Raw genomic sequence first — 19,975 nt, 5'->3', positions numbered from 1 at the left:
TTGGAACCATGTGACCAAATGGTTCAAATTGTGTAAGATGTTTATGGGAACTTCTGGGAAACGTACCCCTGGATGGGATGTTGGTCCATCACAGAGCCTACTGACCCACACGCTATCAGTAATGGGTCATTTTGAAATGCCAGTTCATGACTTTGTTTGTGACTTTGGACTGTAGGAAGAGATCCACATAATACATACTCATTACCACATGAGTATACATACCACAATACATACATACATACCACACAGTGAGGCAAGATGCAGAATCTTTAACATAAATAAAACCTTTTTTTTTTTTTTTTTTTTTTTTTTTTACACAGGCTAATACATTTTGACAGTTTTCACGGCTATTGGGCTTTTCTAAAGAGAATTAATTGAGGAATAGCAACCCAACCTAAACACAAGAGTGAAGTGATATCGATCTGCTCATCCTCTCGCAAGCAAGCAGTCTTATAAATGTCCACTTGCATTTTAATTAAAACTTCTTTTTTTTAAACACATTTCACTTCTGCTGAGTGTTGACTTTAGCAAGGTATCTAATAAGGAGCACATGTCAATTTCCGACACTCAGAAAATGACTTTATAATGATTTTCTGAATTGTATGTAATCATTTTTACTTCTACTTTCACTCTGCCCTAATTGTACTTTGAAGTCCATAAGCCATGTAAGATTTAATCACTGTTGTGATTTGATCATTTATACAGTAAATTTTAATGTCACAATAAATTATATACATCTGGAAAGGTCTTAGATCGTAGCCAGTATTCATAATTGGGAACAGATCTTTTCATATATTGATTGTGTTACGATACTCACCAATTCACCGTCTGTGTATTTTGAATTCCCTCTTTTTGTGAATCTGATGCTACACATGACTTTTGATCCTTTCCAGTCTCCCTTTTGAAAGAAAATTATTCCAAATTAGATACATATTTAATTGCAAGTGTAAAGCTTGACTTCTTCTTAGGGGCAGAATTGGAAGTAAGACTTTGCAAAGTTAATTCTCAGTTGTGCAGGATCCCAATTCCACATGGGAGATCTTTCTGAAAAAGCCCCACACCGTCTCTTTCAGGCAGGCTGACTGTTGCCCTTGGGTGTACCTCTGATTCACGGATTTCACTTTCAAAGTGCACAAGCCACACTTAGACTGATTGCCATCTCATTACCCACCGACAAAGGAAGCAGATACCGCTTTAAAATTATGCAAATTACTGCAATCAGCCGCAGGGGTGTGAAAAGGCCAATTATTGTGTATTCCGCTAATTTCTCTCTGTACGTTTCCATCTGAGCTTGTTTCTTCCGTGCGACGCCCTTAACGGAGTGTGTGTGCATACAGGCAAAAGCTCAGTCACTGGGACCGAGAGAGATCCCGTGTGGACAGAGAATCTCATGATAAACTGGACTGAAAGCAGCACTTTTTGGATAGTTTATCGGGGAGACAATTTTTTCGTTCTCACTTTGGTCGGATTTTGTAGAGTATTGATGAAATTTGTATTTCAGTTTGATGGGAGATTGACGTCTTGATAGCGCAGCCGACAGATCTGCAGCGGATGCTACCATCTCAACGTGGTCCAGTCTTTGAGGAATGTTTCAAGCACCTTGTTGAATTTAAACCACAAAGAATTAAGGCGGTTCTGCAGGCATAAGTGGGTCCAACCCGGTACTAGCAAGGTGTACCTAATAAAGTGGCCAATGAGTGTTGGCTCTTCTTCCTTTGAGCCAATGGAGTTTAACAGTTTGCTGTTTGGTTCAAGTTATATAATACAGAGTTTTCTGTGGTGGAAAAAGAAGCATGAAGAGAGCAAAGGAAAATCCAATTAGAGCCATTTCAAGTAGAAACGGCCAAATCAACTGTTTAGTATCTCAAAAAAAAAATAAATAGAATTAACGGTGAGGTAAGAGTTTTTGGTGAAGTCTGGTTATGCAGTAATGAGAAGAGCAGTGAATAAAACTCATTAAAGGTGAAAAGAAAAGTTATGGAGACTGCAGGTTCGTTTTCCAGGGGTGAAAGGGCACAGATTCCGGGTATTGAGGCCTTGAACATGCAGACAATCAAAAGGGATGCGGGGGGGGGGGTACTGAGAATTCAGTGGCCGGGATACGGTTATGAGGGAAGTAAAAGACGAGATACGAACAAGGTCAATGTGAGGAGGGCAGATAATAGATTCAAGATTCAAGCAGTTTACTTTCATATGTGCAGTGTACAGTGAAATAGTTGTTTCTTGTTCTGGAAGCTGCAAAAAAAGAACAGAAAGCAAACAGAAAGAAAAACAATAGCAAAGTACATCTATACATATTGACCATAAAAAAATTTAAGTGAAGAAAGTAAAAGTAGTTAATAATTTAAAATATACTTAAACATACAAAATATGTACACTACTATTAGAACGGGATATGCAGTGATTAAAAAATAGAATTGCAGGTGCAATAAACATATTTGTACATGGGAACATATTTACATTTATATAGAATATGGCAAAGAAATGTACAGTGTGAAGGGGGCTGGTGCTGATCAGTGCAGTAGAAAATGCATGGAGTGCAGTGTGCAGGGGGCTGATGCTGATCAGTGCAGTAAAAAATGTATGGAGTGCAGTGTGCAGGGAATGCATTGTGGTGGGGCCTGGGTGGGGGGAGGTAGAGGGTGGCAGTTTTTGATGCTTCTGATGGCCTGGGGGTACAGACTGTTCCGCAGTCTGGAATAGACATTCGTACAAGTAGTGGAAAGGCAGCGGGGAGGAGAAAGAGAGGAAGGGAAGATTGCAAATCACAGCAACTTGTCCGTTACTGTGATAAAAGGAGCCAGGTAAACACACATCCTGTCCTGTAAGGCACGGTGGACGAATCGCACTGCGCTTCCACACATAGGCTTTCTGATACACGCAAACATACTCCTCTACTTAATATGTGAATTTTTCGGTTGCTTTCCCTGTGCGAGACCGTATCTGCTGCGTTCCTTTAAGCCGTTTCAAGCAAAATTGGCCTATCTGCTAATCATTTACCTGCGGAACACCCAGATTTCCGCTGACACTCAAGTAAATGAGGGACACGGAGCAAGCAGAAAGCAGGCACTCGTAAACTACTGAGCAATCAGCATCCCGCCTTGCTGAGGGTCAGGATTTGAAAAACAGCGAGTGTACTTCTGTTTTGTTTTGAGTAATATAGCTGGAAAAATATACTTCATGGACTTGGAGAGGAGGCGACATTAAGGGCAGGAATTTCTGTAATAAGCACCGCTAAGCTTTCTGGTGTTTTTTGACTGTGGCTAAGGTGATATTCTTATGATGCTGTCATGGAAATACATCATTAATTAAGAATAGACTGTGGACAAAAGTGCAGATTCTCCGCCATATTTCTGTTCTGGTTAGTCTGCTGGGTCACTGAAATTTGTCTGATTTGCACTTACATTAGCTAATTTAGCGGACGCTTTTGGCAGAAGCGTTTTACATGTACGAGAAATAGCAAACATATACACTGTCAAAGAGTTAGCTGGACTTTAAATGCATCTGTAGGCTTTACAATGAATGTCCAGGTACAAGTATAAGCAGGGGCTACGACATGTAACTAAGCAAGAAGCTAACAACTCTTCATGGACTAGAAGTGCAACATAAGGACATTCCGGGACATAAGGAGGCTAGCAGAGGACACAGCATAATGAAATGTTCGAGGGGACGAACGCCGCATTCTTACACTTAAAAGAGATTTCAGCAAGTTGTTAAAATGGAACCGACAGAAGTCTGAGAGTAAAGGCATAAAGACAACATGGTCAAATCATTCACCTTTTCTATATCAAGTACATGTTTGCCAGCTTGGATACTTCTCTCCGGCAGTGAAGAGTTTTGGTGGCTTGTAATGACACAAATTTTTACTGCATTTTTGTGGTATCGTTTGACTTTCAGCCCTTAAACAGCAAAGTAATTGGCTAAAACCTCAAAGCCGTTTTGTGGGTCTGCACGCACCTTGTGGCAAAGCGTCTCCACTAAGATGCGGCGTGGAGGCTGCGGGCCACAGGTGGTGGACGAACGGTCTGGTGAACATGAAAATGATGCAAGCCAGACGCCATGGCTGGAGCAGAAACCAGACCTCAGGCCAGATGAATGCTTGAGGGAGCTGCTGATGCAATGTCTGAGGCCAGATTCTCATCAATAACAAAACACCAAATGATGACATTTCTCGTGGAAGTACAGCACGGTGTCCCCTTTCTGGAATCCCAGACCTGTAGAGTTTGTCAAAGTACAGCAAAACTGTTCTGGTGGCCCAGAGGCCTATCGAAACGCTTTAGGTTGATGTTCTCTTTATTTTGGCAGGCACTGGTAAAAATATCTCTAATGTCTTGTTTTTCAGGGCATAGAAATACAAGACGTAAGGAGATGAAATCCACAAGGCACTGCGACTTCCTAGTATCGATGCTGTTTATATCTTCTCCCGCAGTGGGAAAACAGTCCCAGTTTATTCCAAGAAGCAGCAGATTGTTTTCAAACGCTCCAGCCCACATGCGACTGAAGTCCGCTTGCTTCGGATTGTGAGCATTGCATGTTGTGTTTTGCTGCTGAGGCAGGAATCAGAATGCAGGCAGCTCCTACTACACTGTTACCCAGATCTCTCTTCCCTTCAGCATTCATAGGAAAACCGTTGAAGAAATCGTCCCCTATATTGTAGTCCGAGCTTGTGCTGCAAATCTGAAGGTATTTGGTCGATACATTCTTGGAGGTTAATCTAATCTCAACACAGGTCATGTTGTTTTCATTCAAAGCATTTGTTTAAATAGCAGATGCCTTGGAGAATAATAGCTGAGGAGAGGTTAATGTGAGGATCTGGTTAGGAGGCGGGGAGAGGTCAACACGAGGATGTGGGTGGGAGGCGGGGAGAGGTCAACACGAGGATCTGGCTGGGAGGCGAGGAGAGGTCAACTCGAGGATGTGGCTGGGAGGCGGGGAGAGGTCAACACGAGGATCTGGCTGGGAGGTGAGGAGAGGTTTCCTTAGTGAGGAATAGCAAAAGGGCAGGGAGGTTATACAGCACTGAGTGCTGATGATAAAAGTGTGATAGAGCCAAAGGGGGAGAAGGCTGCTTCATCTAGCACAATTAAAATGACAGATGAAATGGTTCATGGATCAGAATGTTAGGGAATAACTTCATGGGTACACAGTACATGTGAGTGTCTGTGTTTGTTAGAAGAGCCAAGATGCAATTATTATTGCAAGACAGTTATTGGAACACCAGACATTTCAATGCTTAGCAGTGAGGTGATGGAGTGACATTTGAAAATCAATTAACGTTCCTGTGACCTTGGCAGATGCATGGCCCTACGGCATATTGACTTCCCCGAATCTTCCAATTCGCGGTTCAGGCGAGTTACGCGTCTTTGGATCTTACGGCATATTGATGCGTTTCTGTTTGGTTTTAGGTTTAAAACCTCTGGACAAATGACTCCGGAGACAGTTTTGAATAACTTCCTAAGTGGTGTAACAACAACCATGATTTCATACTCAGTCAGTGACTAGGCAGCCAGTCCCTCAGAAATGTTGATTTCGTGTCAGTTTTTTGCTCCAATTTAATCTCTTTTTAAATCCTCAGATTGTTACTAGTTGTTGTTGTATACTTCTTTTTACAGTATATATCCTTGTACACACCTGAAGTATATAAATTATTATTTTTGTGCTGCCTGCGAGTTTCTCTAGAGCAGTGTGCCCCAACCTGCTCTTCGGGGTCCACAGATGGACCACATTTTCGCTCCCGGGTCCCCAAGGACCAGATTGGGAAACACTGCTCTAAACAAAAGCGAAAGTAAAAATCAAATAAAGATGAAACCTTGAGCCTGACACTGCAGTGCCGCAAGACAGAAGTCTTTTGTACGCAGTAGATGTTTTCAGCACTATAACTCTGACACTGAGTGCTTTAAGAGGCGCTAAAGGTGGTTACTTTCGAACATTCGTTTCATCTGACTCTCTCACTCAGGACTGAAATAATTTATCTTGTTTGTTTTTATTATTTATGTCAGTAAAAAGCTCTTTGGTATCGATTTAGATGTGCAGAAAGTGCATTAAGAACCTTTTGGAAAATTTCTGCGGAAATCACTTGGTTGGATGGGGTTGATGTTACTAAACTGTTTGTGCTGGGGCTATTGGACTCAGTTCCCATACCAGCCGTGAAGGTGGTTTACTTTTCTACACTCTGAGATTCAGGAAACACTGATGCAGTCTGTTGTACCAGGCAGGTTAGTACGTCTTACTGCTACCAGTTCCTATGCCTCTTTCAAACATAGCAGTATTTCTGTCACACATTGGAAGGTGTGCAATTTGGCATGGATGTACTAGGCTGTAGTATGTAGGGGTTGCTAAGGCCTGTTTCATGAAGCAGGATTACCTGCTTAGCCAGAAAACTTGTCAGATTTAAGGTAGTCTGGGCTAAATGGACTTTTTCTTCATCCACTTACCTTTTGCCCATACTACAGTACCTTAAATCCAAAAAGTTATCCAGCTAAGCAAGAAATCCTGTTACGTGACACATACCCCAGTTCTAGCCAGGTCCATTGTTAGCCATTCATACCAGTTCATAACAATGCATTATGTGGTATTTGGCACATACCAACACCATAACAACAAGTCCATAGACAGCGGTTGGACAGTACTGTGCATACGAATTACACAAATACAACATAAGTGTTGATAAACAATATAAAACTACAGCATTTCACTTCTGTTGATGAACGGTGATGCCCCCCTTTCTCACGCCTTGAGTTCCTCTGACTTTGTGAGTCGGAATTCCGACTTCAGGGGGCGTTCCAGCTGAAATTCCTGGGAATGCGGAAATACTGACTTCGCAGCTCAAATGGAACGCAGCATTTACAAAGTGCCACCCTGCCAGTTTTGCCGTGAATGATTAGTTAAAGGTGAACATTTATGCATGAAACATTAAGAGGCATGCTAAAACGTTGGCGTGGAAAAAAGCTATACCTTCATTCATTAGGACTGGATTTGTCTAGGATTTGAATGCAAGTTCTACTATAATCTAGGGAGCTTTTTTCTTGTCTCTCTCAACCTCATGGAGCAGTTTTTTCATAATGTCATAATGTCGCAGAGTATCTGTGACAAAGTCAATGTCATGGATCACAAGATTTACTGAGATTCACTGTCAGGGACCGCAGTGTGCCAGTGGACCTTCAGACACACTCGTCCACTCAGCTGGAGACAACACTGTGTGCCAGTAGACAGTGTGTCCCGGAAGCTCCACAGCAAGTAAATAATTTAATCAAAATAATAAATCCTTTGGTGGGCGCCTTCCCCCACCCCACTGCTGACATCTGTTTTCCGTTTTATGCTGCTATCCAATCCCCTTTTTTTTTTTTTTTTTTGTCGTCATCACATGTGCTGCTGTCCCGATGCATAAGCATGTGTGGTATTCAGTAAATCCCAATAGGAAAAACTGCACTGTGCATTATGAAAGGAACCAAGCGGCAGTGGGAACACGAGGCACTGCGTGGCAGGCGGATCGAGGGCTTGTGTTTCAGATTAGCTTTCTTTGCAAGACGAGATTGGATAAGCTTTACTGGACTCTCGTCGTTAAAAATCTTCAGTATGACTTCAGTTTCTTCCTCGATTGATTTGTACCTCTGGTGTCTCCTGTACACCATTTAACATGTCAGAATATTAAATGTAATCGTATATAAAATAATATGAGACATAGCTCCCTCAGTAGAGAATATCTGAAGAGAGGTAATACTATATTTTTTTCTTTTTTTGTGCAAATTTCATCCATAAAATGATTACTGGCTTGCTGATTCACCCATAAATCTAACTACTCTCATAATGCAAGGAATTGAATTCTCTCTGCCACCACGCATTATTTGCACATTATCTCACTTGTAGACCTTTCATTGCACAGTTGGACCATTGGCAAATCTCACCGAATGAATCTCATGTTTCATTATAGAGGCTTAGGCACTGGCTCCCGGTCAGGTTTCGTCTCCTGATTAATGTCTAGCAGCGTCACTTCCATGCACCCCGGTGGGCCAAACAAAGTGCTTTAATTGCCAGGGCATACGGACTGTCTGGGCTTGAGAGCTTCTCAATCTCTGGATGGACTTCTCCGGCCTTGTAGCTGAACGGGGACCTTGATTTCCATTCACGCAAAACAATTACGACACCCGTGCTTCTGCGACTGAAAACAAACTGCCAAATGTCGTATCTCACAGGTTATTCCTAGTCGTACGCCGGGATGACAGGATGGTCAGATTGCAGTGCAATATGCGCGACGAGGTTACGTGGATGAGTCACTGCATTTTTTTTTTTCTACGGAATATAATTTGACAAGTTGTTCCTTACACATGTACCACACACTCTGGTTTTTCATTTAATTTGTTCCATTTTACTTTGCTTCTCATTTAATAAATGTGTTATAATGTTATTTGTACTGTTTTATTATTATATTGCTATTGCTATTTTAATTATGGCAGTGCTGACCACCTTTCAGGCCAGAGTGTGTGTGTGTGTGTGTGTGTGTGTGTGTATGTGTGTGTGTGTATGTATGTATGTATGTATGTGTGTGTGTGTGTATGTGTGTGTATATATATATATATATATATATATATGTATATATATATATATATATATATATATATATATATATAAATAATATACACACGCATACAAACATTATCCAAACATCCTATAATAGCGTTGCCTCTTTATTTTAGGAATTGTGCTGCGAGATATTTCACACTAATGAAAATGATGCGAAACCATGCAAGACCATGCGTATTGTGGCTAGAAATGCGTGGCTGTTGTTTTTAGATTCAAAACAACAAAATTAGCCCATGCAGACAGATCAGCCCCCCTCATCCTGCAGTTTGTCACAAATAGCCTGATTCTGAAGGCACTGCTGTGGGTGGTAGCGAGGAGAGACGCTGATGGCTGAGCCAGAAAGGCCTGTCATTTTGCTGGCATGATTGTTGGCCTGATAGCTCATCCAGAGCCTCGATCGCTTTCGCCGGCAGCCGCAGCCGTTGCAGCAGGTGAATAAGACCAGGTATTTTTCATCAATGCTGACATGTGGGGGGGGACTCCTAATTTAGACGTGGTTATTGACGAAAGCTTCATCTTTCTGTGCAATTTCGTGCCACAACCTTCGAAATAAGAGTCCGCTTTCTTATATTGGCATATTGCAAATTTCAGATACAAGATTGATGCCTACCTGTACGAAGGTATTTATTTATTTCATGTTTATTTAATTTCACTTCCTTTCTGGGAAATGGGTGGATGTCAGGCAGGTGACAAGTGATTGAAATGCCTCTGGTGTTCAGGGACATCTTTCCATATCCATCCCAGTGGAAATGAGTCTTGAAAGCCTGCCAGAATGCGGAGTGAGATACTCCCAAAGCACCCCCTCTTAAGTAGAGGAAGGTTTTAACTTTCCTGCCAAGGGGAGAATGTTTTTCCAGCTATGGCGACATCATGTAATTGCAAAACGAAAACCAGCATCATATTTTTGTCCAGTGCCACTTACTGACAGTAAGAAATGGTGCATATTGCATTTGTCAAATTCTTTGCAATTCTACGCATATTTGGTCAGTTTTCAGGGGGTTTCCCAGTTTAGCACATGCTCTATTTGTCCGTTATTCTTGCCAGCTGCCTCCTGTGCTGCTTATGAACAGCAGCTTATAAGAGGTCAGGTAAAAATCTAAAATTAGGTACAATTTAAAAGCCTTTGACGGCAACAAACATGATCATACATTAAGTAGTTTTCTCATCTCCACACATCTGAGAAAGACTCCCTCTTTGCCATAAATGAACTGCATAAATTATCAGGTTTATATCTATCAATTTTTTTTATATCCTAGAGGATGTACACAACAGAGACATTAGCAGAAAAGTCGCATTTTATTACGAGAAATGTAAATGGTACATTAATGCTTTTCCTCTTCACTGTTTTTTTTTATTTTTTCTTTTCAAAAATAGCTGTATTAGGAACAATAAATTATTGAAAGCTCCATAGCAAAATATCTAGCCAGCTCTGGTACAATATACTGACCATCTTAAACAATACCTTATCTGAACACTGCACAGATATAAACGTAACAGTTAAAACGAAACACAAGGCAATTCGATTTTTCTCTTTTCGCCGCTTTCATGTCCATCCTCCTTAATACGTCAATCAAACGTTCAGGCATCATTTTTAGTTTCTTTACTAAGTGCACCCACAATGCACCGCTACCCTGATTCGCTGATTTCACACACTCATAACCTGAGAAGTCTACCTAAAGAACTCACAAATCAGTTACAACATTTCTGCTGCTTCAAATTCCTAGAAGTATAGAGTGTTGTGAAAATAGTGATTTATACAGCCGACACTGATTCACAACATTCTTCATAATAACACCACTGTAAGACTTATTAATCATTCATCTGGAGAGATGCTTTTAGAACCTAGTTTCGGAGGCGCCCCTCTTCAAAGTGTTGCTCATGAAGTCGTCGTGCTCGAAACTGAGGTTGTTGTGGGACCTGGAGATCATGAGCAGTTTCTCTTTTTTGGTATAGTCCTGTTTGTTGGAGACCTGTGGCACCAGCAGCCTGTCAATGGGATCCTCCTTGTTCTCCAGCTTCATGTACCCCTTGCTGTTGCTGCGATCCAGTCGTGGCCAGCTGGGGTGCTTCCTCTGCTCGGGCTGCACTGTGAGGGTCTTGGGCCCCCTCTCCAGGTCTAAGGACTTGGAGTGGGCGGAGAGCATGTGGAGGGAGTTGTTGGACCCAAAATCCTTCCGTGCGGCCCCTGGAGACAGGAACCGGCCGCTGGTGGACCCCGGCGACAGAGAAGTCTGTGAGGATGCAGAGGAGGGTGACTCGATAGAGGAGCTCCTGGGGAGCACCATGCCGGGGGGTATGAATGCTTTGGCTATGTCTGGGCAGGGAACCACCAGAGACTCCATCGAAGGAGGTCTGGGCCGGACCCTTCGAAGCTCGGAGTCCTCAGAAATGTTGTCGATGTCGGGCTCGTCGATGACGCAGTTGTTGAGCTTTATCACGGGGAGAGTGAATGCGCTGATAGAAGATGACACAATGGATTTCGTCTGGCATTTCTTCAGGGTGCTGCTCCTGTCGTCTCGGTACCGGCCGCCATCTGGCTGCAGCCCGAAGATGGAGCCCGAGCACTCCTGGTATCTGGGCTGTAGGAAGCTCGAGGCTCCCTTGGCCTCGTTCAGCAAACTCTCTTCCTCCTCGGCGGAGCTGGTCCTCCGCGACATCCGCACGTCATTCCCCATCCCCGAGAAAGTTAGCAGCGTGTTGGCAGCCAGCTTGGAGGCGCACTGGTTCTCATACGTCCTCACCTCACGCTCCCCATAGGGGGCGACGTAGGCCCCGTTCATGCACTTATGCTCCTTGATCCTCAGGCTGTGGATGTCAATCACAGTGGAGTACATGTCCCTCATGTGGATGACTTTGGTCTCCCTGTCCCTGTTCTCATGGAGAATAGCATTAGCACAAATGAAGATAAAGATGCCAATGCCCATGGTGAAGGGACCGAGCATCTTCATCTTCTCTGAGTGCAGGTGCTGCTCAAAGAACTGAGACACGGTGCCTTCATGACCTTGGGTCACCTGGGTGTCATTGGCGGACAGCTTCGTATCCGGCACCAGCAGGTGTTCCTTGTGTGGCCAGTAGCCTAGTACAGCCATGGCTATGCCAGCCATCAGTATCAGCACGCCGAGGATGAGGAAAAACCCAGACGGAGAGTACAGCCGGATCTTTCCGCGGACTACAACCACATCAGCCCGGGGCTTGCGCCTCGTTCGCTTCTTCTCTTGTGTGGGGTCCGGCGTGGACATAGCCAGGTGCTGCTGGGACCGCGCCGAGTCCTGCCGCTTCAAGGCTGCGAGGCCTGTGATGACACCACCGGTAGCAATCATCACCACTGCTCTTGGTTACCCTAAGGAAAAGACAATGGAGATGGAATATATCAGTGTCTACCCTACAGAAAAGACAATGGAGATGGAACGTATCAGTGTCTACCGTACAGAAAAAACAATGGAGATGGAACGTATCAGTGTCTATCCTAAAGAGAAAACAATGGAGATGGAACGTATCAGTGTATATCCTAAAGAGAAAACAATGGAGATGGAACGTATCAGTGTATATCCTAAAGAGAAAACAATGGAGATGAAACGTATCAGTGTCTACCCTACAGAAAAAACAGTGGAGATGGAACGTATCAGTGTCTATCCTAAAGAGAAAACAATGGAGATGGAACGTATCAGTGTCTACCCCACAGAAATGGCAGGGGAGGGGGAACATAATGTGTAATCTACAGAAACTGCAATGGAGGGGGAGCACATCAGTGTCTACCGTACAGAAAAAACAATGGAGATGGAACGTATCAGTGTCTACCGTACAGAAAAAACAATGGAGATGGAACGTATCAGTGTCTATCCTAAAGAGAAAACAATGGAAATGGAACGTATCAGTGGGAGGGGGAACATAATGTCTAATCTACAGAAAAGACAATGGAGACAGAACATATCAGTCTTTTCTCTACAGAAGGGACAATGGCGAGAGAATGTATCAGTGCCTAGCCTACAGAGAAAACAAAGGAGAGGCAGAATAACGACGAATATCCTGCAGAGAAACGTTTCTGATTGCTGGTGCAGGACAGCTGTTAAAGAGACTCACAGGAATGCGACTGATGTAACCTCAAGACCTTTTGACTGAGTGGAAAATAAAAGCACTCGGTTTCTTTTTCAAGCTGAAATAAGATTCAAATGCCTCAAATACCAAAAATCATCATCATGTAGATAGAACAATTTCTTTGACAAGCATCACAACCTCAAGGCAATAGCTGATTTGTGAATTTTAATATATTAATATGATAGTATATAAATAGGGAATAGGAAATACATGGCAAGTAAATCCATATTTGGAAGCAGACAAACCCCAATCTGGCAACCTCACAGGAAGTCACATTTGCAAGCGTTCCCTTAACTTCTTCCTCTCCAGCTCTCATACCCTCTCTAAACTTTGGGGAATAATCTCACGTTGTGTTTATTACTGCAGAAAGGCACTGGACCTGATGGCCATGATGAATACTGGAATGCTGCCTCCGAGACGCACATGTTGCCTGCCACATGACCCAAATCTCGCATGTGCAGACTCCATAGCTAGTCCATTTCTCATAGCACTAGACGCTGCCCGCAATTGTTAGAAAAGTACAACTGCGAAAAGTAATGTTCCCAAGTTTATCCTCTCCTGCGAAACCTGACAACATAATAATGACGCTGGAATAGGCTGTATAATCAGTCCAGTCATCTCAATGTTCTCCGACTGCCAGGTCACTGCAAATAAATGCTGACAGATGTAAACAAAGTTAAGCCGTTCTCAAGGCCTAATTGTGAAAGCGAATGGAAAGTTGTTGCTAAGATGAGGTTGTTTGTGTCCTTGGCTCATCTGCCATTGCAGATCTGGAGTGAAACATCAACAACCGGCGTAATCCTGAAGTGAGACCTGTGCTGCTTGTCTAGGGACATTACTTCAGTCCCTTAGCAATCCACTGGCCTTCCCGCCATGCCCAATTACATCACATTAGAAATAAACACTAAATAAATAAAAATGATCTATTCTGACAAATCCTCCATAGTGATGTTCCAAATCCCGGGAATATGTAGCGTCTAGCCAGTTTCCTTATACAGTATCGCATGTTGGTGAAATCTGGTCATACTATGGAGGAATCTCCACAGAGAAGAAGCTACGCTTGCAGTTCTTATCCCTTGATTTGCCAGGGATTAAGCGCAGGTGTTAAACCCCTTCAGATGTTGACCTTATCTAAAGTTCATTAAATGCCAGTCAGGAGCAAGATGTGCAGTGAAAGGTAAATAATGAGAAAACTGAGAGTGGTGTTTTCCGTTAATATTTATTTTTTTTTGTTGCCATTATTGCACTTTCTTAAACACCTGTACACTTGCTTATTTGTGCAAATGTATAACCTGCCAATGACGTGGCAGCAGCGCAGTGGATAAATTCATGCATATTCTGGGCAGGAGCTTCCGTTAATGTTCACATGAAACACCTGAATGGGGAAGAAAGGTGATAGTGACTGACTGTGGCACGTTTCATGGTGCCAGATGGGCTGGTATTAGTATTTCAGATACTATTGATCAACTGGGATTTTTTTGTTCATTTACTCAGAATGGTGCAAAAAACAAATATCATCCAGTGAGCAGGTCAGCTGTGGATGGAAATGCCATGGTGACAACAGAGGTCAGAGGGAAATGGCCAAACTATTTTGAGCTTGCAGAAAAGCTATGGTAAGTCAGATAACCACGCTGTACACCTGTGGTGAGCAAAATAGCACCTGAGTGCGCAAAATGTCGAACCTACAAGAGCAGAAGACCATGTGAATGTCCGACCCTGTCATCCCAAAACAGCAAGCTGAGAATGCAGTGCGTGCAGGATCACCACATTTGGACAGTTGAAGACTGGAAACAAGTAGCCTGGTCTGACAAATCTTGATATCTGCTGAGGCTCACAGCTTCTACAAAATGTGGCATCTACAGCATGAATCCTTTTGTCGTGGCCTTCAAAGGCTTATTTACGGACATTTTTAATGACACGTGTAAATGTTCTAATTCTGTTTAATCGCTCTGTTATGTGTTTTAATTAATTTGTTTCCATTTTTGTTTTGTTTTTCTGGCACTTGCCAGGCTGTCATTGTAAATAAGAAACTGTTGTTAATGATTTGCCTGGTAAAACACAGGTTAATGATTGAATGAATGAATGAATGAATGAATGAATGAATGAATCCATGGACGCAACCTGCTTTGTGTCAACAGTCCAGGCTGCTGGTGGTGTAACGGTGTGAGAAATGTTTTCCTGGCACACTGTGGGCCCGTTAATACAAATGCATCATTACTTGAATGCCACAGCCTACCGGAGTCTGTTGCTGATGGCCGTCCCTTCATGGCTACCATTTACTCGCCTGCTAACAACTACTTCCAGCATGATGATCTTTACTTTGTGAAAGGTAGATTATCTCAGACTGGTTTCCTGATCTTCAGTGGCCTTCCCAGTCTCCGGATCTGAATCCAATATAGGGCTTTGGGGGAATGGACCAAAACCTGTAAATACTTTTGGTATGTTGTGGGATTCATGCCAACTGAGGTTGTTTTGAGAGTAAAGGGAGGCCCTACCTCGTATTAGCATGGTGCTCGTAATAAAGTGCTCGGTGAGTGTATATCATAGTGGATTATTTAACTGCGACTTGACATAAGGAATGATGCACATGGTGGTTTCAGGGGTACATTGTGATTGGTGATATTTTCAGCATTATTATGAGTCTCCGCCCCTTTTTGTGATTTGCATATCGTTAAAAGTCACTGCCTCCCTGGGTGGCTGTCATGTCAGTATACTGACAGAATGGGATTGCAAAGCGGCACCGTGGATGTTCCGGTGAATCTGGGCACAATAAACATGTTAATAATGGTTTCCTTGGGGGATGCTTGTGAATAGCAACTGTGTTGACTAATTAAAATGTGGCTGTATCTCTTCCCCTTTCCCAGAATCTGCACGCTCCTGGTGGGTTGACAAGCCAAGAAGTGAACATGCAAATCCGGACTTCTGCAGAATGGTTCGTGGGCGCATGAATCACAAACTTTGCTTTAATTACTACTTTCGGTTTTTCCGAGGTTGTGAAAAGACGTCGAATCCACCGGGACTCATAACCAGTGGCAGTTTTTTTGCCCTGTTGCCTCCAAAACTGTTAGAGCCAAGCAAACATGAAGAGACATCATATCATGTTTGTGCCAGGCAGGAATGGTATTTAAGGCAGGCAGAGAAAAGGCAGCTTAGTAATAAAGAAGGACCTTTGTTAACCGCATCTGTTGTGACATAATGGAGCTGACTTTTGACCAAGTGGTATTCTTCATAGCTGGTAAGACAACACTTAGGTGTACTCCAATCAGAGTATTAGTAAGAGTATTCAGATTAGATAATTCCTAATTAGTATGATCCAGTCTGTCATCAGCCCTCTTGACATATATCTCATAGAAGAAAATGTTGGTACGTTATGTTCATTTAAAAACATAACATGATTGTATACCTTTTAAGGTAACATCAGACATACTAATGTCAAATTGATGTTCAGTAGTAAGTGGTATATACTTAGTAGTGAGGATACGCATGTTTCATTTCTTGCAACGTGCAGAGAATTTATAAAAGCTTTAGAAAAGGAGAAAAAATTTTGATCACGTGGAACCATCACGTGACACCCCATCAAACTCGTGAACTAACAAACTATTGTTGACAGGGATGACGTTCTGGAAATGATAGTTTCCAACACATAAAATAACTTCAGTACTATATACCAAAAAATTAACTGTTACTCTGATAGACAGATCTTCGTCAGAAGAGGGAACTAATTACTTACCAAAACAAGACTTGACTAGGTAACTTGTATGTCATAATTAAAAGATAAATGCTACTTAACAATGCCAGCATTGTTAGATAAAACTGTACATAAATTATTTATAATACCAATTTAGTATGACCAAATAAGGGGTGAATCATGTGCACAGAGACCGTTCATAAGCACAAAAAATACTAATATAAGGAAAGTTTAGTATTTCATTGTTGTTTGCAGTCTGAGGAAGAAAAGGCATTAATAAAAAGTATAAAGATTTAATAAATAGCAAAAATATTCCCGATATATTCCCTTTGCTGCCCTCACATAAATTTCATGTTTACGATTAAAAAAAATAGTTTCACATGTTGTCACGAGCAAAAAAAAATTAATTCTGCTCGCGCAAAACAATGCACAGAAACCAATGCGAGTAAATTAAGTCTTATTTTTGGCGCTTGAATGACTTATTTGACAAGCACAGCGGTAATGTATACTGAATACGATCTGCAGGTTGGTAGGCGAAACCCCAGATGAAACCTCGATGGGTAACTGGTTCTCACCTTTTTCGCCAAATAAATTGCTGAAACCAGACTGGTTATTGGTTATCTATCGCATAATAGTCATTTTAAGGAGAAATAGACAAATTCTTATTTATAACAGAAGGGTTTTGAGTATAGTGCCAGATCTAGAATAAAATCAAGTACGCGTCTGAAATTTGTGAGGGGGCACTAGAGCACCCCTCCCGCCCCCAACAGAATGGGAATTGTTTGTGTATAAACTATGCATATTCTAGCTTTAATATTAATTAATACGTTATGAAATAGTAGGTTGTTACCGAAACATCAATAATAACCGACTATATTAATTAATGCCAGTCAGTAGCATATCTATTGTGAGACAAACTGTATTGTCCGACTATTGTCTAAAATTGAACAGCACGTATTTAGTTGTAGAGGAACATGGCGACTTATCATTACCGTCACTTTTATCATTAAACATTACTGGAAAGTGTTTTCTTTCTGTCCTTGATGGTATCTGGTTGTTTTCAGTGATTACAGCGAATCGGGCTAAAAAAGCAGCGCCTGGGTTATAAGCTTACGCGTGTGCGCTTCGTGCGATCGGCGGCCGACCGACAGACAGCGGTTCTCACTCTAATACGGTGGCAATTCGGACCTTTCCTCGAACTAATCCTATGCATGCTGTCCAAAATGTGATCAAAATCTTAAGATGGCCACAGAAATAAGTAATCTGATCCGCGATTCCTTAAAAGGCGTTTATTTCATCAGGGAAACAATGATGCAAGGAGGAAGACACAATAAAGAGATAATGATTAACGGGGCTGAATGCGCTGTATTTAGGATATCTGAAGCGTTCATTTACTAACGAACGCTAAATCATTTAAAGTACTCAGAATTAACAGCAATACGAACTATTTGCCAGACACAAAGCCTTAGTGTTACAGCAGCTGTTAGTGATCGGATGTTTCTGATAATGAATCGTGCACATAGACAAAGCAAAAATGAAATATTTGGAACAACGTTCGCGAAATCTGACTTTTGTAAAGTATCCAGACATGCATCTCAAAGTAAATGAAACAAATGCGTTTTCCTTTTACTTGGCTTCCCCACATGTTCGGCTGGATCACATTTTAACGGCACCCTGAGCGCTTTAGTGATACTTTATCTTAACTATTGAAGGATATAGGTTTTATTGAGCATATATTGTACAAAGATGTAGATAAGTTAAACACGCCAATTGTAATATCAACTCACCTGTGTGGAGAAGTGATTTTTAATGTCCCATCGTTACTTGTGCATTACGCAGGCGATCGCTTGATGCGACCAGCTTTTTGCGCCTCTCCATATCTCGGCTCCATGGCTTTTTGTATTCCCGGTGTATTTCTTTTAAGAAAGTGTATGCTCTCAAATCTAAACTGGCATGTCTCGGTGGAAAAACAACTTCCATTGCGTTGCCTCCCGCTCGCTATTCATCCCCATTTCAGAGACATGACTGTTATCCAGCACAATGTGAATAAGCCATGGACTCGTCGAGATCACAGCTCTGTTATTTCAGTTATTTTAAGCGCCCCAAGTTCCTTCCATCTCTACCCCAATGGTCTTCTAAGGAGGCGGAGTTACAAAGTTTGCCAAGTCATGAATTGCTGGGGAAAAAATCAGATCTCAACTATGGTTAACTCTGCATTTATCAATGAATATAGCGCGCATTCACATTTAATATAAAGCAGTCTAATTATTAAGAAACAAAAAAAAAACCTGGATAAAGTTGGACTTAAAATCAGCTTGAATCTTCTGTTAAAAATGATTTCATATTTAGAAATGTTGGTTTCATGTGGAAGGGGAAACGCACAGGCCACTTGTAAACTGGCGTGAAACTAACTATCCTTGCCTTTAGATGCACCGTCTTCCCACGCTTGCAGCTCCATGCAATGCCAGCGAGCGACGGCGACCGTGCTTTTGTAGAGCCACGTGACGCTCCGCCAACTCACGGCCAAGTGGTGGGGGGGGGGAGGTTATGCGCGTTACACACCTAGGGATGGGGGGGAGGGGGGTCCCAGTACGTAGTAGTTTCTTAATCGTCAAACTGCGTAAAACCGCGTGTCTTTAATAAACAATCAAACCACGTTTTGTGTGAGCTGTTACTGGCGTCCTTGTGCCATACACCAGCGATTTAAACTCAAAATTAACTGAGCCGGTTTGGTTTAATGTTTTGAGATCGGAACGCGTCTCCCTTGTGCCGTTAAAGTTAAATATATAGGACAAAGGCAGGGACAATAGCCCTATGTATGTTTGTAAATCTGGTCTTCAGATGACATCATTTGGAAAGCCATATGGTAATTCCTTGTTAGGATTTCTTGTTAAAAGGACAGTTGTCATATGCCAATTTATACGATTGCGGTGTATAAGGTACAACAATAATACAAGTCATTAGATTTCTGGTAAGACCATTAGAGTGTTAAAATGCCAAAGATTGCAATCTAACAAATGTGGGTGGCAAGGAGAGTTGTAAATGTAAGTATTTTAAAACCATCGAGCTCCTATGCTGATCCACGATCAGATTTCCCAGCCCCAGTCCTAGAGTTAACCTATATAAAGAGGTCTTGGGTCTGCAAATGCTTAGCGCAAAACTAGAAAACTTTCAACCAATCCAAGAAATCAAACTACTGATGCTTAATTGGCACATCCAATCAGATTTGAGCGATAGACATTGATTGGCGTAGACTGCAGAGTGCACATGACCTTGATCATAACGTTAATTTAAACCTGTATTTGATACAGGGTGGCGACTGAGCCGGCATGGTAAAAATTGGGTCGCTTGCTGCAAAAATGGTTAAGAGCCACTGATCTAAAACATTGCAGATGTTTTCCTGTCTGTTATTTCCTGTGTATCTATGATGCATAGTGTACATAACAGATTTTTTGTATTTTCACATATGGCACAGGGACATATGTTTTTTTTCATTTGCATTCCTTGAGCGTGCTCCCGTCCCCCACATGAGTGAGTGTCCTCCATTTTGAATAGGATAATTTCACCTTTGTTGGCCAGTGGTGACATCACAGCCCTTGCTGGCCAGAGTTG

At 42.2% G+C, this 19,975-nt stretch overlaps 1 protein-coding gene across 1 annotated transcript; it reads right to left on the bottom strand.

The window, feature by feature from the left end:
• Positions 1-9,857: 9,857 nt before the first annotated feature.
• Positions 9,858-18,831, bottom strand: tmem200a (transmembrane protein 200A). The gene is made up of 2 exons (XM_049004608.1): positions 18,151-18,831; positions 9,858-11,920 (listed from the first exon to the last, which is right to left on the bottom strand). The coding sequence occupies exon 2, from the start codon at positions 11,898-11,900 to the stop codon at positions 10,416-10,418; it is 1,485 nt and encodes a 494-aa protein (XP_048860565.1). The 5' UTR covers positions 11,901-11,920; positions 18,151-18,831; the 3' UTR covers positions 9,858-10,415.
• Between the last annotated feature and the right edge of the window lie 1,144 nt (positions 18,832-19,975).

Source organism: Brienomyrus brachyistius, unplaced genomic scaffold, assembly GCF_023856365.1.
Source record: "Brienomyrus brachyistius isolate T26 unplaced genomic scaffold, BBRACH_0.4 scaffold112, whole genome shotgun sequence".
NCBI lineage: Eukaryota > Metazoa > Chordata > Actinopteri > Osteoglossiformes > Mormyridae > Brienomyrus > Brienomyrus brachyistius.
The sequence above is the reverse complement of the archived record's forward strand: the minus strand, read 5'-3'. Positions and strand labels throughout refer to the sequence as shown.